Source organism: Cucurbita maxima, unplaced genomic scaffold, assembly GCF_002738345.1.
Source record: "Cucurbita maxima cultivar Rimu unplaced genomic scaffold, Cmax_1.0 Cma_Scf00025, whole genome shotgun sequence".
Lineage (NCBI taxonomy): Eukaryota > Viridiplantae > Streptophyta > Magnoliopsida > Cucurbitales > Cucurbitaceae > Cucurbita > Cucurbita maxima.
The window spans coordinates 2980144-3006188 of NW_019272041.1; the positions used below are offsets into that span (position 1 = coordinate 2980144).

Sequence of the window (26045 nt, forward strand, 5' to 3'; positions counted from 1 at the left end):
TAAAAAAAAAAAAAAAAAAAAAAAAACAATCAGGACTTGAGTGTTTTCTTTTTTTTTTTCAGGTAAGAAACAAAGAATGCCAACGCTGATCAGATCGGAGAGGCATTTGCATTAGAACTAAAATATAACTAACAGAGAAAACAGAGTGAAAATCAAAAAACAAGCATACGCTATCAACCCGCGGTGCTCATCTCCACCATCAGCCAGAGAAACCATGAGACTCGTACAGATCCTCGTCGCCCACAACACAAAAACTCCGGCGACAGCGAATCTCATTATACCAGCTTGCGGTAGGAACAAGGACACTGCCGACAAAACCACAACCGGCAACATACAGTACCCAACCACGCTAGTACATGTGTGAAGGTTCAAATTACCATTCCGTCCGGCCAACATATTGAACACAACATATAGAAAGATGGAAGAAACCACAATCCATCCCAGAATCACGCCGAATTGGATCTTACCGGCGAGCAACTGGAAGAGACCGAAAAACATGTAAAGGAGAATCGGCCCAGACAAGTCCGAGTCCTTGTGCACATCGGGTCTGACACGGAACGGATTCAGAATCGACTTGGTCTTTTTCCAGATTTGATCCGGATGGATCCCGAGTTCGTCGAGCAGGGGTTCTTCGACTTCGAAATTAGCACCACCAGGGACAGACCCGCCAACAATAGAACCACCATAGATGCTACCGGAGGATGTTGAAGCAGCGGCAGCGGATCCGATGTCAAAGGACATAAACGGAATGCTGGAGCCCGTCGACCGAGGAGGCTGAAATGGCGCCGTCGCCACCCGCCGTTGTTGAAGATTGGGGTTGCCGCCAGAAGGGAAAACCACTGGCGGTACAGCGAATTCCTTCTTCACCGTCCCCATAGATTGCAGAAGAACAAAACTCTGAAATCTGCAACAGATTAAAATTCAAAACAGCTCTGAATCGAAGAATGATTTTGAGGTTTAGGGATTCGCCTCGCGATCGAACGCTCTATACGTAGTGAGAGAAATGGTGAAATACTCGCGACAATTCGAAGCTCTAGAAGGTAATAAAGAAAGCGGTTTATATAGTACAGATTTCTAAGGGTATATCCGACTTTTCATATTCCGTTTTTACTGGTTGACGGCACTTGTGGACGGGTTCTAGGCTGAGAATTTTATAAGTGACTTAATGTGAGGTACAAAATTACATCCTTACCACTGTTTTTTATGGAAAACTACGAATGGGTATTTCTTTCTTTCGAAAAGTTTTATTCATATTAGGAAAGAAATTGATGAAGTCATTAAAATGATTTAATTTCTAATTATTTATTTAGAAATAATCCTCTTAGAATTTTCCACCTTAATTACTAATTAGTTGCCCATTAAAATTTACTTTAAACTTTAAACTTCAAATATCTATCAATTTTGTCTGGTATACAAAGTTATTTAGGTCATTTTTGCAGATCTACGAGTCAATTGACAAGTCAATGAACTATATACGTTCACTGTCTTTACCTCTTAGCTCGACAATCTTCATTAATCTCAACTGATTATGAAATTTTGAGCTCCTACTCGAAACACATTAGGTAAAAATATTTTTTGGGTTTGGCTATGAGACAACTTTAACTCCATTTATGTCTCTTCTCTGTGTTAACTCGTTCGAAAAAACTAAGCCATTGCTAAAAACAGTATGGGGGCTAAAAAGAATTTAAAGGTTTCATTGTCGTTATATAAGTAGAGCACGAGGAATTAAAATGTTTTTTTTTTATTTTATGAATTTAAAGATTGAGTTATTAAGACGTCAAATTAATTTTATTGCAAACTCTAGTCTAATTAATTATGACATTCTCAAAATAAAATTATAAAATTTCAATATTCTTTTAATATTTTATGTGTGTATCAAAATGGCTACTCAAGTTAAAATCGTTTAGAATGTTGGATAAAATTACTAAAAAATTGATACTGGTCGGAATTAAATAAAAAGAATTATATTCACACTAATTTAAAATAATATATATAATGGAGCGGATTTATTATTTTGATGTAATTTAATTACTTTTCTAATTTGCTAATTAGAAGGAAAAAAAAAAAAAGTCGTTTGACTGACATGTCTCGACTTGGGGGTTAGTCGAAGAAATTGCAAAGAACGAGAAGGGAACCCGCCGATTCAACTCGGCGTGCTCGAGATGGCGGGTTGTAGGAAGCGAGGCGAATTCGAACCGTGAAATTGACGGAAAGCGATTCAAATTCCTCTCGGCCACGATTACTAGGAATATCTGCCTTAGTTCTGCGTTTTAGGTTTGCTTGGATTGGGAAATCTAGCAATGGAGGAGGAAAGTTGTTCGATCTCCAAAGCAGGGGCAGTAACAGCCTGCACGGCCATGGCTTTGTTCTACGTCGCCGTTCTTTATGCTCCTACTTTGATTTTTCGTCTACCGCCTCCTACTTCTCTTCAAGTTTACATGATTCGACGGTTTCTGTGCGCCTTCATTTCCACCGCCGTCTCAGTCCTCGTCTGCGTTCTAATCCTTCCTGTAAGCTTCGATTGCTTTTTTCCGGTCATTAGTATCTGAAAGGATGACTGTATAGTCTGATTTTGCTATGAGCTGCTCCTAAATCATCTCCGGTTTTCCTTTTTTCGCATTGACACGTTTAATAATCATTTATCTCTGTTTGGAACAATCTTAGGAGAGAGAGAAAAGTTCGAGGCTATTCCGTTGTTAGGAAACGTTCTGCCACTGTTCACTTAAGGCAAAATGATCAATCAATATATTGTCAATACACTGTTTTAGTAAGAACTATTTTATCATGTGAACCACTAGTAAACTAACCGGAATTTTTGAAGTTATTTATTTATGGCTTTACTTTGTGGATTTTAGAAAAAATGAAAAGAAAAACGAAGTACATTTTGGTTTAAAGAATGTATTGTTCATCTTGAGGTTGCAGTCGGGTTATCAAGCTTAACTGAATAGCAAACTTGGATCCACCATACCGACTAATAGAACTGGGGACAAGAATTCATGTATACATAAACCGACTGGTGTAGGATATAAAATGAATGAATCAATCTAATGGGTAAATTATAGATTTGAGATCATTACTTTTTAATTACCATGGAAAGGAGACAATTTGAGTTTAGCTTAGTTGCTTAAGGCATATGCCTTCAACCAAGCGGTAAGTGCTCACCTCCACACGATGAGAGTATTACCATAAAAAAGAAAATATTATGTAGACACGATTTCTTGTTACTCGTTCTATAAGTTACAATAGATCTCTGGAATTTGTAATTCAGTTAATCTTTGTTACTCATTACAAGTGCTTTGTCCATATCTCACATATTTGTCTGTGCTAGCTTTCTATCAAAATGCTGACTTTCCCCATCTCATGTTGTTTTATGCTAGATAAGAAAAATGGATTTTTCACTTTTATTAACAGCTTATGGCATCCGAGCAGATCATATTGTAAGTGCAAATATCTTCTCCTCTGTTAGATAATACCCGCATTATCTAAGGTTTTCTTTAACATTTTAGTCAATTTTAGAATCTTGTAGTCTGCAGATTGGAAAAGTAAAATGAATCCTAACTTGCATCCTGAATTGCTTTTTTATCTATGAAACAGTGGCAAGCTGTGGTCTTTCCTCTTTCATTGACTTCTTTAATGTACCTTGGATCAATGGCCTTAAAGTCTTTGTTATTGGTGGATTCATGGGGAGAACATATGAATCACGGAGAAGGCTCCCTTTTGGACAGTGCCATATTTTTTTGGACAAGATTTCTTGATTGGGTGATATTAACGGTCTCTAATGTTTTAGCTTGGAGAAATTATGTTGTGGTGAGTACTCCTACAACTTTTCCATTCCATTTTTGGGTCCTCACTGTTTCCATCTCTTAAGTAATGGTAGTAAATGGATTGATGGTAGTAATGGTTGTAACTTTTCCATTCCATTTCTTGGGTCCTCACTGTTTCCATCTTTGGAGAAATTATGTTGTGGTGTGTACTCCTACAAGTAATGGTAGTAACTGGTTTGATGTGGTTACCTGATCACTATCATCAATCACTGAAGATTCATGATTTGGTTGGGGAGGCTTTGACTGACGTCCATGTTCTGGATGCTACTCGGGGGTAAAATATGCTGTGATTTTGAGTTCGTGAGTTGCCCTTTCTATAAAATTCAAATAGATTTCTTTAGAGTAGGTCATTATATGGTAGTAAATTATTCTTTACGCTAGGCTGAACCTTTTTTGCTTGGATTTGTTGGTTCATATGAAAGGTTTTATTTTGAATCACACATTGTTTGGACAGGCTCCACTAACTGAGGAGTTGGTGTTTAGAGCATGCATGATACCAGTTCTTCTATCTGGGGGATTTAAACCAACCACTGTGATATTTCTCTGCCCCATTCTTTTCAGTCTGGGTAAGTTAGACACTTCATCGCTTTGGCAGTTTAAACTGCCATACATAAGATTTTGTGAATGTACTCTCATTTCTTCTTTATGGGGCATGACCTTATTCTTCTCTGTACTATTTGTTCTTTTCAGGATTTGTTCATGTTTTCCCCCCTATTTATATGAATATGGGGCAGCATTTCAAGGGTTTCAGATTGAGATTTCTTGTTCTTGTAGCATGTTACTTAACCATGTTAAATGACCACGAGACCTATATGTATAAATGAAGAGATCAATTTTCATTGAGAAATATGAACTGTAGACCTAAGTTCGTGCTGATAATTAGGATGAGTTTATATTTTTCTCCCATGTATTTCAACATTTATTGCTTACATTTGGTTTTAGTTTATTACTTTGAATTGTTATGTGACCACTAGACTTTGAACATTTGGTCGTTCTGTGAATTTACTCGTACTGTTTAAAAGTTAGTCATATTCTGTTCCATCATCACGTTGCAGCACATTTAAGCCACTTTATGGAGTACTATGACAAGCAGAACAACAACTTAACGAAAACAGTTATGGTTGTAGGTACAAAACCTTTACTCCCTGAAAAAGGTTATTTATATTTTTGTTTTAAATGTTTATAAAGGATGTGTATCAGTTTTGCTTATTATTTTTCCAGGTCTTCAGCTTTGCTATACTGTGGTATTTGGATCATACGCAAGTTTTCTCTTTGTGCGAACTGGTATCTGGAAAACATTATTTTTCATGCTATTTATTTTATAGGTCTTATTTTTTGGTTCTTTTGTTTCAGACTGCTATGCTATAATCGATTATCAAGTAAAAAGAGATTTAGATTCTAACTGTTGAACATGCACCAGCTTCAAGCTGAAATTGGAATGGAATGATTGTCAAGATCTTTAAATGTGCCACTCTATAGAAGCTCAAACAATTTCGCAATGAAGTTCTATTTATATATTTTTTATATATCTTCTTTTATTTAGTTTTAGTCTTGGACAGATCTAATTTGTTTCATGGGAAGCATGTGTTCGCATTAATGCATTTCTTGTTATAAGATAAATGATGATAACTAATGTTCTTATCAAACTGGCTAGATTAATAATGATACGGTCGCATTAAAAATTTGATGATGCTGATAAAAAGGTTGATTTTAACATGACATCGAATATATTTGTAATTATTTTTATTAATGCTATTAGGAGGTAGCCTGTGGACAATATCTTTTTGGTGCTTTCCTTTAGAGCTCTTGCTTAAGAGTTTTGTAATGAATATCCTTGGTCACTTCCAATTGGAGTGTTTGCTTTCTGTTCGTTGAAAGTAGCTTCGATATATTTCATTGCCACCAGAAGAAACATGATATCTAAAATAGATTTCACAAGCCTAGCCACTAATGTTTAAGCATTTGCAACCGTTCAACTGAGGATGCATCACTGGAAGTTAACCATGGGAAATTAGTATTTGGTAATGTTATTGGCGAACTGTATTATTTTCCCTTATGGGGTAACTAGTGTCCGGAGTGGTAATGCTTTGAAATTTTGCTCTTGTATCGTCCTTTGTAAATTGTTCATTCTTGGTCATGCCATTTCTGTGAGTTCTCTAATATGGTGGCATGAAGATGTCGCACTAATGCCGGGTGTCATATTCCTTGCAGGCCATCTTCTTGCTCCGTTAGTTGCTCATGTTTTTTGCAACTTTATGGGATTACCCGTGCTTTTTTCTCGAAGAAGAGGTATATTTACATTTTTCTGATCTAAATTCATCGATAACCCAGGATAATAACAAAAGAACAAACATACTCCCTTTTCCCTTTGTATAGGAAAAATATGTTCCAAATTCCTCGTCATTATTACAATTCCATATAGTTAGACTATTCTGTTCGCTACCATTCTTTATGAGAAGGTTTTCTACGTGGTCATTTTCTAAATGCAAATAAGTGGTTGAATTGGTGATCAATGACCGCCAAAAAGAATGTTAAGAAAATGATAAATCACTCTGTCTAGTGCTCGAAACATTCTCATTTAGGACTGGATTGGAGTCAATAATGCAAGTTGAATTGTTATAGGTTCATTAATAACAATTCTCAAATTGCTCTGCATATAAAATACCACATGCCAAAGCTGAATTTAACCCTTTGTGTCGAGTTGATGTTTTCTGACATTTTTTTTTCGCTGTTCATTTTTGTTTATTAATTTGTCTGAGTTGAAAATAACTTTATCTAAACATCACAGGAGTGGTGAGCCTGGCATTTGTAGTTGGAATGGTGGGGTTCCTATGGCTTCTTTTTCCCATGACAAGTCCACATTTGTTTAACGAGAAAACAAATAACTGCAGATGTTGGCATGGACATTGTTCTTGGAACTAGACTGAAAAATCTTAGATTAGAGAGAAGGTTGGGAAGAAGAGAGAGAAAGAAAGAGAGAGAGAGAGAGAGAGATGTAGAAGACGGAATGTTCCTTTATTGAGCAATGTACGAAGGCTGTTTAGTGAGTAGAAAACCTGTGAATATATCTTCTCTTGCTTGCGAGTTGCAACAAGAATTAGAAAACACAAAGCGATTTGAATGACTAATAGACATTATTGATTGTTGTTTGAATGAAGGTGTTAGGCAGCCAAGGATGTTGTTTTGAACCAAAGCAATAAAAAATGCTTGCATACTGAACCAGTTTCCATTCAGCTTTTGAAACCCTTCCACTCTTTGTAGATATTGTAATGATGGCCCCAAATCCATAGGGTACCCTCCAAGTTGAGGATCTATCCACCCCCCCCATAAATTAGCTTCATCTTGGTTTGAGTTGAACTTCCATGGAAGAAGTGTTGAGAATGGTCAGAAAATGAAAGAAACAAGGAAGAGGGAGGGAGGGATAATGATGATTATGTATGATGGGTTTAAAGGGACCAATTTGGTTGTTTTCCATGAAAAAGGAAAAGAAATTCAAATGGGTCATCATTTCTTATTACCCTTTCTTCTCACATTTGATAAATCTCGATGAGTTTTCCTTGAAGGCCTAGGAGGCCTACAACAAACAGCCTCACACTAGCCCTGTAAATGCCCATTGAGTTTCTGGAGTTTTTGGAGTTTTGGATTGGACATTCTTCTTTATGCTATATGTTTTTTCTTCTATGTCATTGTCTGCACAGCTTTAACAGTTCTTTAGATTTAATTTTTTTTTTTTAATGGTCAACCTGGTAACACTTTTATAGGCCATTTTCTTTATATATACACACACACATATATATATGTACACACACATATATATATGTACACACACACATATATATACACACACACATATATATATACACACACACATATATATATGTACACACACACATATATATATGTACACACACACACATATATATATATACACACACACATATATACACACACATATATATACACACACACACACATATATATACACACACACATATATATTGAATCAACTCTTTCATTGACTTTTCACTGTTATTTTCTTTTATCCTTTTGGTGCGATGACGTTTACCTACTGATTAGATTAGATACTCCCATCACTTTCTTCTCAGATGGAATACGAATGAAAAAGCTCCCTTTCTTTGCTTTCATTTTTGTGAGAAAAATCATAGATTTTGGACTTTTAATACTTTATTTTGAAAATTTCCCTTAAACATTCACATGGGTTTCAAAAATACCTTTGTATTTTTTAAAATTTGATTGATATACTTATATATTTTTATAATTTATAAAACTATATAAGTTCTTGGTTTTTTTTTATTTTATCATTATTTAAACTTCAAATGTTCAACTGGTTTTTAAACGTTTCTTTTCATGCAAGGAAGCCACATGCCACCTACAAAAGTATAAGCCCATGGAAATGCTACGTAAATTCAGAACCTAAGGGAAAGAAATAAAAATCAGAAACATGGAATCAAGCTTTTTTTAAATACATCCACGTGGTTTTGTCTTAAGTAGCCAAAATCCATTAAGCTTTTTTTAAATGCTGTAGCAGTCACCGAAGGAAGTTCCACTAAGCCTTCGGTATTGGTGCACAATGGATGGTGCCTTACTCCTCTGATGTCAGAGAGAACAGCAAAGCCAATCACATTAGAGTCTACACTTATCGAGCCTTAGATATTAAGTAAACCTACGACGAAAACCTTTACATCTGAGGGTTGATAAGACGACAAGTGTCTTTCGTAAGTAGTAAGGGAAGAGCTTATTGAATGTCTAAACGTCATACCTCAATATCTCTACCCGCCCTGCATGAGGATTAATGCAGTAACCGAAGGAAATGCCACTACGCCTTCGGTATTGGCGCACAGTGGAGGGTGCCTGCACCGTAAAAGGAGGGAGGGTTCGATCTATGATGACAACACCTAAAAATCATTTTGTTTTTCTTAAGGAGAGAGAACTGAAATATTCTGTCGAACAAGTTAATGATTGTAAGACAACTATGCTTCTAATTCATCGAACAAATAGGAAATTTTTTTTATATATTGCAGCAAAGATTTGGCATTAAATTAAATGGGTAGTAAGGAAAAAAACAATTTTTTAGCAAACCCATTTTAAAATTTTAATTTTCAATCACAATTTGACATTAAGAGAGAGAGAGAGAGAGAGAGAGAGCTGATAAGCTGAAATTGGTGTTCCCTTAGATAGGCTGATACATCATTTTTAAAGTACAGAAAAATCCATATCCTAACCCCCAAAAAAGAAGAATGAAAAATAAATTATATATATATAAAAAAAAAAAAAAAAGATAGAGAAGATGCTAAAGCTACAGACTACCTGCTACTGTAGTAGGCTATGGTAATTCACAAAAAATGAAAACAAAAATAATAATAACTTTAGTGGGGCCATGATATCATCACCATCGTCTTCTTCTTCTTCTTCTTCTTCCTCCATTGATATCAACGGGAAGAATTAGAAGGATTTGTAAGCGAAGCAGAGCATAGATTAAGATCAGGGATCGATTTTGTCTTCCCTTTGGACAATTTCTGCTTCAGTTCTGTAAGAAGAGCTTGATTTTCTTGGTTCAATATCTGTGCTTTCTTCCTCAGTCTTTCATTTTCCTTCATTATGTAACAGTTCTGCAAATACAGATCCGAATTTAGCCTCTCCATTCTTCCAACACTTTCTATTTTACAATCTAATATATATATCTATATCTCCTTCCCTTCTTCTTTATCCTGCAACAAATAAGAACAATTTTCACTCTGAAATATTCTTCAAAAACAAACAAACAAACAAACAAAAAAAACCCCCAAAAACAGAGTAAGAAGATGAGTTAGGAGCAAACAAGTCGAAGGCTCAAATGGGTTTGGATTAGAAACTGAGAAGAAGCTTTAGGCGTATACCCATATATAAATGTCAGCTGAAGAGAGAGAAACATATATATATAGAGAGAGAAACAGAGTAAAACAGAGGAAAAGGCGAAAGGAAGGAGACAGAGCATTGTAACAGCAATGGCTTCTCTTCTTTCGGTTGCCTAAAGCTGAAAGGAAAGGATAATTCTAAAGCTAAGCACTTAAAAACATCACAAGAAGCTTCAAAAAAAACTTTGGAGCTTTAAATACATTTCCCTATGAACAAACAAAACAACACAGAAACAGAGGAATTTGTTTGAAGCACATAAAAATGAGGTAAAAACACATCAAAACCAAAACAAAAACAACAAATTTGCACCAAAAAACACCATTTTCTTCACAGAACAAACAAATAAGCCACAACACAAGGGCATGTCCCTACCTTTCTGGGTGAAATGGAAGAAAAAAGGGAACTTCAAGAACATATATATATATATATATAGAGAGAGAGAGAGAGAGAGAGAGAGAGAGAGATTGGGTGGGTTGTTTTTTTCTTTATCTTTTAAAAAAAGATCACCTTTTGAGGATGGGTTTGTGGGGAGAAGAGAGAAGAGAAGAAGAAGAAGAAGAAGGCGAGGGACAAATGGATCAAAGAGGCTGTTAATTTATAGACTCATAGGTCTAGAGAGAGAAAGAAACAGTAAGAGAGAGAAAGAATAATATAAAAATAATAAAATAATTCTATAGGGACATTGAGACAATAGACATGAGACATGCCCCTCTTTCTGACATAACAATCATTTAACTGTAAGCATGGATGGCGGCCGGTTATAGGAACAACCTCAAAAATATTTTCCATTATTTTTTTAAACTCAATTTTATTATAATTTTTCTGTTTCTTCTTCTAAATTGCCTCTTCCAACTTATTATCCAAAAACATTTAAAGTTCTTTATTTTTTTTTAAAAAAAATAATTTAATTAAGCTAAATTACAATGTAAGAATTTAAACGATAACGTATCGTCCGCTTTATTGTATGTAAAATTAAGTTCTCGAGAAATGGAGCGAAGGGTAGGAAGCGTAAATAGGAGAAATGTAGGAGGGTATTTTGGCCATAAAATCCAACCTTATGGGGGTTTTAAGGGAGGGACAATTATGGGAGTTACGGCTAAGGGCATGTAAAATGATTCGCAATGATGGTATGGATTGGCTTCTAAACCATCATCACAACCTTCTCAATACACCCACCAAACCCTTTTGTTTTCTCTCCACACCCACATTTATATATATATATATATTTTTTTTTATTTATTTATTTATTTATTTATTTATTTATTGCTTTTAATAAATTATTATCCTAAATTTTGTATGTCTGTTTGTAGCCTCCCTTTCATTTCCCTTTCACATTTCTAATCTCTTTGTGTTGGTAACTATTGGCAATAATCATTATTTTCCCCTTTTTACCCCTTTTTTTGGGGTGCACTTACAACTTTTTACCTTTTTTTTTTTTTTTTTGTTGGGATTTTATACCTTACTTGTAACTTTATATGGTTTCGTTCATTACTAACCCACTCAAGAATATATGTTAGACCTTAATTTTTAGCGTTTTTGTTTGACAGGTATTCGTAATATTTAATGGGTTTTTCAAGACAATAGAAAGATCTTAACTTTATTTAATTCATCCCTAATTCGAAGGAAAAAAATTACTTTTTTAACATTTATGTTTGACGGGTATTCATAATATTTAATGGGTTTTTCAAGATGAGTAGAAAGATTTTAACTTTATTTAGTCATGTGTATTTGAAAGAAGCTAAAACTAGGTATTTGAACGTATTCCAGTTAAACACATAGTATTTATTTTTTAAACCAGAGATGTTTAACATGATTGTTTGAGCTAGGTTGGAGATATCGACTAATTACTTTTTTGAAACTATGTCTTCATGCTTACGTAAAATAGCTTCACGATACAACTACCTGGCCTTATAATAGTTAGGACCATTTTTAACCCGTAGAATATGAAGCAATTGATGATGGTATTTTGTTGTTTTACATTATTATAAACCATTATTGCAAGGAAAGCAAGGATAATGAATGAAAGCATTTTGAAAGCAATGGACAAAACACAAAGAAATGAGGAGAAGAAGAAAGAGTTGGTATTTTTCCTTTTTATTGGATAGAATTGGAAGAATGACAGAGAAGGGTAGGAGGGGGCCAGCCAGCCTCAACCCCTCTCATGGGTTATGAGTAGCTTAGTGTGAAGCATCATGGTTTTCACGTATTCTCTTTTCAAGGGTATTTTTGTCATTTTAACATTTCTTAATATGTTTTTAAGGGTATTTTTGTCATTTTAACCTCCATGTAGAGCTTATCCATCTCTATATGTGATGTCCAAAGCAACGAACGCGGATATTATCAAAATTACCTTTTTACCCCTCTTTCGCTTTTACTTTCCAAAGTTATTACCCTATTTGGCTTTTGAAGTGTTTAATGATAATGGTTATTGAGTGGTAGGGTGGAAAGTACCAAAATAAAATTATTTGCATGGTTGGGTAGCATTAATTTAGTTTTGTTTGATTCTTTTTTTTCTAAAGTTGTTTTTATATTAAAGATTTTGACGTAAGAACAAAATGAGTTTTTAAATTACCGTAACGTAAATAAAATAAAGATACGACAACTAATAAAAAATGGACCACTGAAAACATGAGCTCGAGATTAGCACTCGTAATTTAAGAGGACATCAAAGGAAGACTAGAGAACAGTGATGAGCACGGTTTAAAATTTTGAGGGTTGAATTGTTGTTATCAAGTTTTTTTATTTTTAACGTGTTGTTTTTGTACCAATTTATATACATATTAACCTACCTCTCCACGACATTTAATTATTACTCAATTCGTAAGATTTTGGGTCAATAGCCTCCATGATTGATGTTCTCTATTATTTATTTATTTATTTATACTTTTGCAATTGTCTCGAAATGACCACGAAGCTAATCCATTACACTTATTATTCTAGGGTTTTATTATGCCCGACAAAAAGAGGCCATACAAGATTTTTCGAACGCAAAAAAGTTTCTTATTTAATGATTGACACGGGTAATATAAGTCAAAAAGAGAAACTTTACGATTTTATAAATTAATTTATTTTCTTTTTCTTAATAAAAAAAGTGATGTTTTTTAGTCAAAATATTTGTTAAAAACATTTTTATTTCTAAAATTAAAATCCATGGATATTATTACTATAGAAAAATTGAGAAACCCATCATAATTATTTTGAAATTTTTAATTATGAAATTTCAAGAGAATAATGAATAAATTAAAGAATTATATGATTTAATCATAAAAAATTATTAAAGTAAGAGAATTACTTAAATAGAAACCAAATTTAAAAGAATCTTTTTCCATCCTAAATGGCACATCCCGTAATTATTCTGAAAAACATGGCTTAAAGTATAATAAAGTAAAAAAAAATTGCATTTATTTAGAAACTTGACTTAGAAGATGACAAGTTTGAAAATCATAATATTTTGTCAGTTAATTATATATTTTTTAATCATTGGATTTTCTGTTGAGAGAGAGAGACACAAACATGCATTAAATATTAATATTAATTCACAATAATTAAATTAAAATATTTTGTTGTATCACTTTTTCCATTTTTTAATTTGATTTTATTTATTTATACACTTTATGAAATTACTAAATATATGTTTTTATTTAAGATAAAAGTTTATTGAATAAAATGAACTTTACGATTATTAATCTAAATTCAATAAACTAAGAACATTATGACTATAGTATGATCACTTGAACTATATGTAGAGACATAAGAGTTGATCAAGTTTAAGTATACGGTCAAAATGATCTATAGTATAAGAATAAGAATAAGAATGAATACCTTATTCTGGAGACAGTATGGATGCGGCCCACTTTTGTATATGATATAAACAATGCGATCACTGAAATTGTACATGTGGAGACATGTGAGTGGGGACGTCCTATGCAATGAGTATTACATAAGATCGGACCATGAAGAAAATCACTCTCACTTTATAATGTCGTTTACTGTTGAGACTGATTTTCTTTTCATTCGATGACCTAGGTAACTCAATCTTAATCCTGAGCTAACCATGAACTCCTGTTTATTCGGAATTATCCTTAGATTTGTATGGGTGAGAGTGGCTCAAGTTCGCCGATTCAATAGGCCTCCCATTTCATGGGTAAGACTGGGTAAATGGCTGAGGACGTGGGGTGCAAGATGGAATTCACTTCTACCCACTTTTAGGGATAAAAGAGAGGTAGTTCCCTTAAGTACTGACTTCAGGTCTTGAACAAGGGGGCCCACCCTCTCATTGATCTGAGAGGGATTCGTTTTACTGGTTGGATCACAAACCAGTTGTTCATTAGAGGATCAGTGAGACATGAGAAACAAGAAGTAACTTCAGGGGTAAAATGGTAAATTGACCCAGCTATAGTTACGAACAACCTGTGAAGGATCGACTTACTAATCATGGTTATATCAAATGGACAGAAATATATTTTTAACGAGGGGAGTGTAACTACTAGGCTATAGTGGAATGTCCTAGTAGTTAACAAATGTTGGTTAACAAGGTTAATGAGTTTAACCGGTCAATCTTGGATCGTTGGAGCCCATGATCTATAGGTCCATTAGGTCTCTTTGCTAGCTCATATCGGACTAAACCATAGAATAGTGTAACGAGTGAGTTCGAAGTGTTCGAATTCAAATTAGAGAGAATGCGCTACATATATACAATATATTTAACCGCATTTTTGTTTTATTTACGAATTAAACAAAAAGAGAGAATCTCAATCAAATATGTGTCGGAATTAATTGGGATTGACATTTGAATTAATATTAAATATTAATTAAATAGTTTAATTAATTATTTAATATTACTTTAATTTGAAATTAATAATTCAAATTGATTTTGAATCAAAATGAATAAAGTAAAAATGTGGACTTCATTTAATGGAAAAATCCATGTCAGTGGAATTTTGAGGTGTCAAAATTTGGTTAACTCAAACATGCATGCTTGCCACGTAATCCCAAACATTTGAGTGAAATTTTGGTAGTCAAAGTTTGGTAGCTTTCAAATTTGCATGAACATGCAAACATGACTCTATAAATAGAGTGATCGTAATACATGAAAGGTCTTCTTGTTGGTGAAAAACCTTGAGAAAAATCTCTCACAAACACTCTGTTCATATATACAAAATCCCTCTCAAGTTTAGTCACTTACCGGATTCCACAATCCCGTTCTAAGGTCGGATGATAGTGGAGAAGACACTAGTAGTGGTTCGAAACCGGTTCGTGAGAAAAAATGAATTTAAATTGCAAAAGGTTAATATTCAAACTCATTAAATTTTAATACTTATGAACATGCTAGCTAATTTATTATAATTGATGTTCTAAAAGTGCCTAAGATCAAAATTGCTTCTGCATGTGTTATATTAACACTATTAATATTATCCGACATGCTTCTTTATAAATGGAATATTAACAACTATTTTGAAATGTTTTTCAGTTTTTTTTTAATATATTTTTTTTATTATTTTTATATCATAAATTTTATTTTTTTTCTTTGAAATAGATGAAAAAAAGTTTATTTAGGATTTGAATATATTTCTAAACATTAACTGTCACAATTTAAATTGATTTAATTCTTTATTAATTATAATATAACAAGAAAAAAAAATCAATTTAGATAATATTTACAAAACTTCTATTAAGAAGAAAAAATAAATTATCAGAATAATTAATAATATTTGGTTGAATTATTTGATATTTAGTCAATATTTTATTTGGGCATGGGGAAATTGCTGAAATTTTTAGATTTTTTAGGGGTCAAAATTGAGTGTTTTAAAACCCATGTCTGCAAAATATAAATTTCATGAAACCTAAGGATATGGCTGCAAAGAAAGAAGTGGGGAAGGTCTGTAAATAGAAGTAAATATGGGGGCTAACAGCCAAAACGAATAAAAAGGGTTATAAATTGGGTCTGCGACAAACCAATCATGACATGCCCTAAAAATAATAAAGGGACTTGTGATTCCTTGCCTCATCCATCCACCTCTTAAATTCATCCACAACTTGCCAATTTGTACTTAAAAAACTTTTTTTTTTTCAAATCAACCCCTTTAGTTTTAATATTTCACGATTTTGGTTTAAAACAACGTTAAACTATAAATTTAGTCCTCGAACAATTCAACTATTGTTTCTAAATCAACCCATTTAGCTGTATTATTTCATAGTTAATGCTTAAAAACGCCTTAACTAAACCTAAAAGTTAATTACTCTTTATATCTTCTCAATTCAGATCGACGTAATAGACAAACACATGACTCAACATCTTAAAAAATTGATTATTTTATTTTCATTTCTACATTATTATTAAATTGAAAAAAGTTACAATAATAAATTTTATAGTATACTTAATCAAGATAATATAATGTCAATATATACATAACTAGAACATTAAGGTAATTAGTTTGCTTGGGCTATAAAGGGAGGGCCTCACTATAATTATTTAGGGTTAAAATTAAAAGGGGATGAAATTACTGAAATGGCCCACAGGGGAAAAAGGAGATGAAAAGGGTAAGGGAAGGGCAAAAAAGGGAATGGAAAATAGAGAGGGGGCCTTTTTCTGAGGTCATTTATAATGATTTCACATAATAATAATAATAATAATAATAATAACAAAGTGCTGCATGGCTAATGATTATTTTTTTTACATTATTACGGGTTAGTAAGTGCAATGAACCCTACACGTGAGTTACCCTTTTCCTTTTCTTTTTTTTTTTGGACCACACGTGTGGATATTTTAATTATAGAATTTCTTAAACTCCACACTCGTACCACATTTCTTTTCGTTTTTTTTTTTGAAGTATTTTATTTTTAGAATTTTAAGAATTAAATTTATAACTACTAATTATTTTTTTTTGTTATTTATTCTTAAATGTATTTTCCAAAATTCAAACCAATTTTTAAAATTTTAAAAAGCTATTTTTGAAATTTGATTAGGAATTTAAATGCAATTATAAGAATGGTAAAATATATACATACTTTTAAAAAAAAATAAAAGTAAGACTCGGATTATTTTGTTGATCGAATATCTTACTTGTTTGAGATTCAAATCACTTAACAAGTAAAAATTGATCATGTCAAGCATGATTCTTCATACAGCCTAAACTACATAGAAAATTATAAAGAAACATAGACATTGGTCAAAGGAAAACACAAATACTCATTACTCCATTTTCCAAGTCTCTTCTACAAAGATAACGTACATGACTTTATACAGCCTCAAAATGAAAACTCTTAACCTTCTATGCGTCATTCCAAAAGTTGTAACCTGCATACTTATGACCCTAATTAACCACTATATTTTATGACCATAATTAGCCACAGTGTAAATAACCCTAATTAACCACTATATTTCATGACCATAATTAGCTACTATGTAAATAAGTCTTAAAATACCTAAAGAAACCACATAGCAATAAATTATCATCCACCCAAAATTTGTAGTCATAAATAGAGCTTGATTCTTTTTTAATGTGACTTGAATTGCAACATCTTGTGATAATTTGAACATTTTCTTCCCATCTTAGTGGATTTAGTGAACTTCAAGTTTGAATTAGTTATGGAATATATGATATTTGTAATCATTTAATATCTGGAAGAATATATTAGTTAGGAAATATATTTTAGATATTTGTAATCAGTTAAATTTGAATAGTAGTATATTTTATTTTATTATCAAGATTTAGTTAGTTTATATTTTCTTTGTAGATATTATTTAGTATCTTGTGTGAAAGGTTGTGAATATCAATGAGATTAAGAACCTTCGATTCCAATTCTATTTTTTATTCTTAGATCTGTATTTTTTCATTGAGTAATAATATTTTTATATCTACTCACACTTTTGAGTGGTAGATATTACGTCAGTGATAATTTGAACATTTTCTTCCCATCTTACTTAAATTTTATTTTATATGATTGATGTTTTGGTTCATATCACTAGATCTCCTATCTGGTATATGATTTAATAATTTTTATTGAATTTAAAATTAAATTACAAATACTCTCTTTTCACTTTTAAGTTTGTGTTGGTTGGTTTATTTTTTTTTTAAAAAAATCTAAAAATGTTTAAACCTATTAAAAAAAAAATTAAATGCGAGCAAAAAAAAATAAAATAAAAAAAATAATTAGTTAATAAAAATGTGAAATCTTGAAATAGAGACAAAATAGAAACTATGAAGGGTAAAAATGCAATATTAAAAAATAATAATAATAATAATAATAAAACCCCATACAATTCAAACTCAATCCCAAGCGAAGATAAGGTGGAGTTTCCTTTCTAGGAGGTTAGACAACTTTTAGGATGTCCAGTCCACTAAGTTTTTCTGTTTAAAAGAATGAAGCAGCTAATTCCCATTTGCTTCCCAAAATCTAATTTGTGATTATGATCCATCACCAATCTAAACAAAACTTGACAACAGCCGAACACCACTTTCTCATATAATCATCATTCTAACTCTAGATCGCTAAGAAGTCAATTCTAGCTTTGCCAAGCCCACTAATCACACTAAACAACTGTTCTAGACATGCTACATTTGGTTGCCAAATAAGTTTCGTAGGACTTCAAATTCTTGGTAGGTGGCCAAACTCATTCCTTCTATACTTTGTTTTTCATTGGCCCCGTTAACCACTACTAGGCCGGCTCATAGTGTTAGTACTCTTCCCAAATCATAACCCTATAAATCAAAATTAACTTATATCCTATCCATTCGTGTGTATCTCAATTAGTTAAGAGTGTACCATCAATCAAGAAGTCAAAGGTTTGAATTTCATCTCACCACGTTGTTCAAGTTTCTTAAATTTATCCTAATACACCTACCAGAGCAAGGGGATGGGACAAGCAAGGAAGTTTCCAAGTGTCATCTAGATGAGATCAAGGTGGGGGCATAACGAAGAGATAGAAGTCAAATTCAAACCCTTTTTCTTTTGCTTTATAGCCTTTTTATCAATTACTTCAGCCCATTGCTGGGTTCACTTTTTTGGTGTTTTAATAATCCTGTTAAGATTTTGCAAATATTAAACAGGCACCATAGATTGTTTATACTGATTACCAAAGAATAAAATCCAACTTCTTTTACCCAAAAGATCTATTAGGAGAAAGAGTTCCTCTCAATATTCCGGCTAATCCGCCATCAAGATACCTCTACTTGATTTTCTCACCTCCATATCATCCTTTTTTGGTCACTAGTAGACATTGTCCTCTTTGAGAGAGGTTTCCACACCCTTGTAAAGAATGTTTCATTCCCCTCTCCAACCTACCTCCCAAGCCTATCACTAATAAATATTGTCCTCTTGAGCTTTTCCTTTTAAGCTTCTCCTCAATGTTTTGAAACGCATCCGTTAGGAAGAAGTTTCCACACCCTTGTAAGGAATGTTCCGTTCCCCTCTTCAGTTGACGTGAGATCTCACAAAAGGAGAATCAATAATGACTTTTGTTTAACAAATTGGATCCTCAGCATTTTCTAAAGCCTAAATAGTGATCCAACATTTTCTGTCCATGAGAAAAATTTGAAAAATTTGACTTAAAATAAATAGGTGTGTTCATTAATAGTTTCAGTGGATCATCTTATTTGAACAATTCTGTCCATGAGAGGCTAAATGACACCACAATAGGATCATCTTCAGTGACTCGACCTTATTCATCTCTTATTTTCTTGGTCATGACTTTATAATAATAATATCCATTAATTTAATACACCCATTTCTAACCAGTAAGCTTTTAGCCAGCATCAACACAATAAGAAGATACCTAAGCACATAATATTAAGGGGAAGAAAGGTCTCCTCATAAGATCATGCTATTATATAGAGAGCTTTACAAAAGATGTATGATAAGGGAAAAGCAAAAGGCATTTACTTTATCCAGTGATTAATAAGGCCAATATATTTCTTTATCCAGTACAAATGAGGGGCCACCATTCTTTGTTCACATTCATTTAATAGGTGGCCACAATTACTCAAATAATTTAATAGGAAAGTAGTTAACATCAGAGCCACAGTCTCAAAAATAAAGAAAATGACATTAGTATACTGAACAGACATCCTTATGAATCCAATATGATATTGCTTATATTTTAGGAGGCATAAAAAAGTGGCAAGGATATCAATGATTTGCCATGGATATATAATTGCAAGCTATTGATCAATGGCATATTGAAAAGCAAAGTGAAAATAATTGTGTTTGTGAACAAGATTCAACCTGGCGACAATGGGAGTCTCATTTGGCTTGTGAATGGGGGCCGCAATGTTGTCAACTAGATGATCTGTGATTACAGCTTTCTCAACTGCATATGTCAGGAATTTCAGCTGTGATTCTTCTTTTAAAGCCATAATCACTCACCATTGTCCTATGCAGTCAAATGCAAGATGAACAACAACAAAATGAGTTATTGCTGCTTTTTCAACAACAAAATGAACAATATTCTTCACATCATTAAACATGTTAATGAATAGAAAATGAGTTATTTCTGCTGCCTCATATCGATTATGGTTGAAATATGGAGTCATGAACATTATTTCCTAACGATGTGCAAAACAACATAAATCAAAAAAGATAAATTGTAGCATTCCTATTTCAAAAAGCTTAAACAAGACTAAAACACAAGAAGGAACCAAAGAATATTATAGTCGAGGTGTGCGCAAACTGACTCAAACACTCGCGGATATAAAAACAAAACAACCACAAGAATTTCCCATTAAGCTATTCAGAAAAAGTGACCTCAGATCAAAGAACTATATGTTATTCTCTGTTTGATTAAAATTGGCTAATTTACTAAACTCCTGCCTAACAGAATAAAGATGAATCTACTGAATTGACTGCAAACATTCAACTCTTGGAAGTTGAAAAACAATCGAGTATCAACCATGTAGCAAATGCAGACAGCTAACCTATTTTAAGTTTTATTCAGTGAAGAACAAGAGGACCTAATAATTTGAATTTTTGTTATCTTGAACCATGCTAATACTTAATAGTTAAATAAAGAAATCGACGCACTAGCAACTAGAAGAACTTCCACAAAAGAAAGGTAAGCATCCAAACTCTATCTTTAAAGCATGCAATGAACAAGCCCAATACGTTGGGCATTTGAGAACTCTAAACCATGCAATATGAGCACAAAACTTCGTCTCTTCTTGTCTGACCTTCCGAGAACATGCCACAAAGGTCCCTAATAGACAAACACAAAACCTCCAGATTGGAAACATAAAATTCTGATCCATACTTTTCTTCTGCTGTTCATTTTACAAAACTTCCATTAATCTTAAACTAGAATCTGCAGATTCCAATTCGCATGAACAAACGAAATCACATGAGATTCGATACGCAATGAAGAGAAAAATTCTTGAGCTCAAATTTCAGAAGATCGAGATCAAAGAAAATCGCTTACTGTTTTTTTCCAATTGACAAACTTGATCGGGAGAAAGCCCTAGGATTCAACCCTCATTGCACTGAAGGAGCCGAAACCAGACATTGAACTCGGCCGTCGAAATTCGAATTCCAGAGCACCAATCAAACGCCGCCGTCTATTCCCTCCCTCCTACGGGCGGGAAATATTGGGCTTGAGTATTGGGCCACCCCCAATTATTTTAGCCCAAAATGGGCCTACTCACAATTACATTTTTAGCCCGTTCATCCTTTATATTATATTTTTATTAAATATGTTTTAATTTATTTAATTATTTATCATAACATCCCCTAACTTAAATGGTAAGCAATTGATGTATTTTCTCATAATTTAAATTTAGATTCCTTTGTGTACATTTCTAATATAATATTCTCACAAACTTTATACTAAGTGACTTTTTTTTAATGTAAATATAAATTAAATATATTCGGATTCGGTTTCCATTAAACCCTTTTATTGTACACATTAAATATATTACATATTTTTAAATATTAACAAATTTATTAAACATTATTTTTCTTTTTTAAACTTAAATGGCTGGCTCACATGTTTAAAAGTATATTTATAAAATAAATAAATAAATAAATAAATAATATTTTATAATATATATATATATAAATGTTAAGAACAATGGCCGACCCAAAGAAGCCTTAGACGCCACAACATCGAAGCACGATGTTTTAAACGTCGCGTAAAAAACTAGCAGAAAATGGAGCGGTTGACGTAAGAATGGTGAAGGGCAGGTGATTTTATCATGGGCAGATTACTATATAATCCATTAAAGAGAGTGAGGTACAGTTTCATTTGGAACATTTGGGTAAAGAAACAACACAACTTCAAAGAGATTCCAATTCCAATTCTAAGCTCCTTTAATGGACTCCAAAAAGCTCCTCTGTTTCTCTCTCCTCTGCTTCTCTCTCCTCCCAGGTTCTCCACTTCCTCTCTCTAAAACCCCCTCTTTCCCTTCCTTTCTCTCTCTAGAATATAATTTTTAAATTTGTTTTTGGGTTGCAGAATTATATGGGGTGGTTTGGGTTTCTGCTGGCGGGGTTGGCCACCGTCATCGCCACCGCGTGCGGCGGAGTGGGCAGAGGCTTGGTGGAGGGGAGCTGTCGGATTCGAATCCTAGAAAGCTGTTTGTGTTTGGGGATTCTTATGTGGACACCGGAAATAACCGGAAACCGGCGGCAAAATCTTGGCAGTATCCTTATGGAATTACTTTTCCCGGTAAACCCACCGGCCGTTTCTCCGATGGCCGTGTTTTGACCGACTACCTAGGTAACTCTGAAAATCTTACCACCTCTTTCTGTCTGTCTTGTTCTTTGGTGCGTCTCTGAATTATTAATTGTTTTGCATTTATTTTAAGATTAATTTTATTTGGATAATTATGAAATTATGTTATTTGAATAATCATTTATTTAGTTTTTTATTAACAATTTTATAATTAACATTTTTTAGAAAAGGAAAAAAAAAAACAAAAATTATAATGAAAAAAAGGACTAAAGTAGTGAAGAAGGCTCTTTATATTTAAAAACAAAAAGAATTAAAATGGTATGATTATAGGCAATTCTAAACACAAAATAATATTTAAAATGATTTAAAAAATAATAATAAAGATAAATTTACTTTAGTTTTATTGACACAATGAGAGGAAGAAAGAGCTTGAATTTTGCTTTAAAACTAAAATAAAAATATAAATAGAGGTGGTGGCCCACTCCACATTGCTATTGTATTATTATTATTATTATTATTATTATTTTTCCTTTCAAAATAATTTATTATTAAACACTTTAAATAGCACATTTTTCCTTTAATAAAAATTAAAACAGGCTTAAAAAAAAAGTACCTCGTGGCAATAATTTTTTTAAAATTTTATGTAATTTAAAAATTATAAAATTATATCATATCTTATCTATTTATTATTGAAACATTTAAACTCTTATCTAAATTCTTTTTTTTTTCAAAATTAATGAGTGATTTATAAATTTCATAAAGTAAATAATAAAAAAATAAAACAAGTTCACAAATAAATAATATATTTTAAAAGTTAAATGGAAAATAATGAAATAAATTTAAAAAATCAGTGCAAAAGGAAGTTTATTTTTTATTTTTTATTTTTTATTTTTTAATTTTAGTCAGAGCGTGGCACTTTTTGGCTGTAAAAACTCAAGACCGGCTGCATTATGAAGTCGGCTTTTTTTATTTTTTATTTTTTATTTTTATTTTTTGGGGATGGCTGTGTCTTTTGAGCATGTCAGTTTAGCGTAACCCTTTTCCTTTTCCCTGACAGTCAGTCTTTATCTTCAACTTCACTGCATCTTTTCCTATGTCATTTTCCCCCTTTTTTTCTCTCGATTTTATTTATTTTTTAATTATAGAATATATATTTTAATTTGACCAATTAAGGTATATTCTAGAATTTTTTTATTTCTTGTGTTATTAAAATGTCGGTGGAATTAAAATTGGGTTTAATTAAGAATTGAGTTTAAATATATTGGAATTTCACATTATTTTTTTTAATTAGTTTATGGTTCATATAATTTATTTATTTATTTTATTTTGAATGAATCATAAAAATTGGCTCCATTTCGCGGCGCCATTGGGTGATTGAATCTTGTGTGTGCAGCCAAGTATCTGAGAGTGAAGTCTCCGATTGCGTACAAATGGCGGAAAGTAGGGTTAGGGCAACTGAAATACGGGATGAATTTCGCGTACGGCGGCACCGGCGTTTTCAATACCTTTATAATGAGCCCTAACATGAGCACTCAGATCGACTTCCTCCAGCAGCTGATCCACGAATCGACGTATACCGCCCAAGATTTGCATTACTCTGTGGCGCTGATCTCCCTCGCCGGCAACGATTATGGCGTCTACCAGGCCACTGACGGCTCTGCTCAGGTTTTCCCCAACACTTGTAACGTATAATTTCAACTCTAGGAATGATTTTTTAGTCAAAATATAAGAAGTTGAGCAAAGAATTTGGGGATTTTGTATTGAGTTTGGCGTGTTGGTGGCAGGGGTGGCAGCCATTTATAACGAAAGTGGTGAACCAGCTGGAGGTGAATTTGAGGCGCATCCATGGGCTGGGGGTTCCAAAGATAGTGGTGACGTCTCTGGAGCCGCTGGGCTGTCTTCCTAGCAGCACAGTTGCATCCTCATTCCAACAGTGTAATGCTACTGAGAATCTGCTTGTCAATTTCCACAATCTGCTATTGCAGCAATCTGTGGCAAAGCTCAACAGTGAAGTAAAAGATGCCTCTGCATCCACTTTCATCCTTCTTGATCTGTATTCCTCTTTCATGGCTGCTCTCAACAACAAAGGAGACCCTCTTGGTGACTCTCTTGATCTTTTGATCTTTTTTAGTCCACTAATTCTCTTATGCTCCTTAAAACTTGTTTAGTCCCATTGATTATTCGAAACCCACATGAGAGCTGACATTCTTCAACTAAAACACCCCTGATCTACCATCTTACCAGGATTTGTCCTCATGAGTCGGCCTAATTGTCAATATCAATAAGAACCTATGTCAATAGTAATGGGTTAGAGCAAAAGGACATCCCAATAAGTCTTGTGTCCTCCTGCAAAGGATTCAGGCTTTGGGGGCCACATGCTTATGATTTAATATCCTATTTGACAGCAACTATATAGTAGGATTAGACATGTGTTGTTTAAGAATAGTAAGGTGCATGTCTGCTGGTTTAGATACTCATATATATTTAAATAAAAAGACTGATTTACATGAATGGACAACAAGATCGTGACATTGTACGTGTTTGCTATTGGACAAATGTGTAACAACCAAAGCCTTCCGCTAGCCGATATTGTCCTCTTTGTGCTTTCTCTTTTGGGTTTCCCCTCAAGATTTTTAAAACACGTCTAGTAGGAAGAGGTTCACACACACTTAAAAAGAATGTTTCATTCCCCTCTTCAACCAATGTGGGATCTCATAGAATGTGACTTCTTTTAGTTAATTTGGCTCTCCATTTCTAAGAAGATTGTGTCCGAGATCTGGTAAACTAAGCCTTGGTTCTTCTGGAAATAGGTTGATTTTAGCATATTAGAGACTACAGCTGGGTTCCCTTGACAAGCTAGACAAAGTGACACCTGCTCCTTAATTATTCTGGCTTTTGGTTGTAATCCCTACAAAAGGTTTCCGCTCTGTAAACTATGCTTGGTACCTCTTAGGTCTCGTCTCAAAATATGGTATAGATTAAGATTCTTGCCTTCCATCACGAGCTAGAAAAGGGTCAATTGACTGACTTGACACTCCTCCATAAGAAGCCCACAAGCACACCTCCCTTTAAAAGTTTATAGGGTGTTTTTTAAGTGCTTATCATGTTTTGTGCAGGGAACGTGAAATTTGAGAACCCATTGAAGCCATGTTGTGTTGGAATAAGCAGCGAGTATGCATGTGGGAATGTGGGTGCTAATGGGGAAAAGAAGTACACCATATGTGAAAATCCAGGAGCTGCATTCTTCTGGGACGAAGTGCACCCTTCTCAAAATGGCTGGTTCGCTGTGTACTCAGCATTGCAAGCAAATTTAAAGCAGCTCTAAGCTTTAAATTACATAGAAATCAGATAAGTGACCCCCCAATTTGACAAGACATTTCATTCATTCAATGATCATCTGTCTTGTAGTATTCAAATAATATTTGGCATGGCCCCTTTGCCTCTGCTCTCTGATTTGCTTGTAGGTATTCATCTTTCTCTCTCTCTCTCTCTCTCTCTCCCCCCCCCCCCCCCCCCCCCCCCCCCCCCCCCCCCCCCCCCCCCCCCCCCCCCCCCCCCCCCCCCCCCCCCCCCCCCCCCCCCCCCCCCCCCCCCCCCCCCCCCCCCCCCCCCCCCCCCCCCCCCCCCCCCCCCCCCCCCCCCCC

General features: G+C 33.7%; 3 protein-coding genes and 1 long non-coding RNA gene across 5 annotated transcripts in view; 2 read left to right on the forward strand and 2 right to left on the reverse strand.

Annotated features, from left to right (window-relative positions):
• The window catches only part of LOC111498633 (protein YIPF5 homolog), a 1584-nt gene extending 555 nt beyond the window's left edge, over window positions 1-1029 (reverse strand). Inside the window, exon 1 of the mRNA XM_023149952.1 lies at window positions 27-1029. Within this exon, the coding sequence (XP_023005720.1) occupies window positions 118-876 (759 nt within the window). The 5' untranslated portion in view covers window positions 877-1029 and the 3' untranslated portion in view covers window positions 27-117. The remainder of the gene's footprint in view (window positions 1-26) is intronic.
• A 1028-nt stretch (window positions 1030-2057) lies between these two features.
• On the forward strand, window positions 2058-7046 carry LOC111498632 (CAAX prenyl protease 2). The gene is made up of 8 exons (XM_023149951.1): window positions 2058-2510; window positions 3378-3437; window positions 3595-3807; window positions 4279-4390; window positions 4880-4951; window positions 5046-5108; window positions 6036-6113; window positions 6613-7046. The coding sequence occupies exons 1-8, from the start codon at window positions 2301-2303 to the stop codon at window positions 6744-6746; spliced, it is 942 nt and encodes a 313-aa protein (XP_023005719.1). The 5' UTR covers window positions 2058-2300; the 3' UTR covers window positions 6747-7046.
• A 12720-nt stretch (window positions 7047-19766) lies between these two features.
• LOC111498650 lies at window positions 19767-21282 on the reverse strand. Of its 2 annotated transcripts, none has more exons than XR_002720825.1 (2): window positions 21151-21282; window positions 19767-20112 (listed from the first exon to the last, which is right to left on the reverse strand). It is a non-coding gene; the product is annotated as an uncharacterized LOC111498650 (long non-coding RNA). The 2 variants fall into 2 exon arrangements; XR_002720826.1 differs by lacking the exon at window positions 21151-21282 and adding an exon at window positions 20841-21138.
• Window positions 21283-21959: 677 nt separating this feature from the next.
• LOC111498754 (GDSL esterase/lipase At5g03610-like) lies at window positions 21960-25854 on the forward strand. The gene is made up of 5 exons (XM_023150115.1): window positions 21960-22095; window positions 22183-22446; window positions 23795-24066; window positions 24186-24501; window positions 25518-25854. The coding sequence occupies exons 1-5, from the start codon at window positions 22041-22043 to the stop codon at window positions 25724-25726; spliced, it is 1116 nt and encodes a 371-aa protein (XP_023005883.1). The 5' UTR covers window positions 21960-22040; the 3' UTR covers window positions 25727-25854.
• Window positions 25855-26045: the final 191 nt, after the last annotated feature.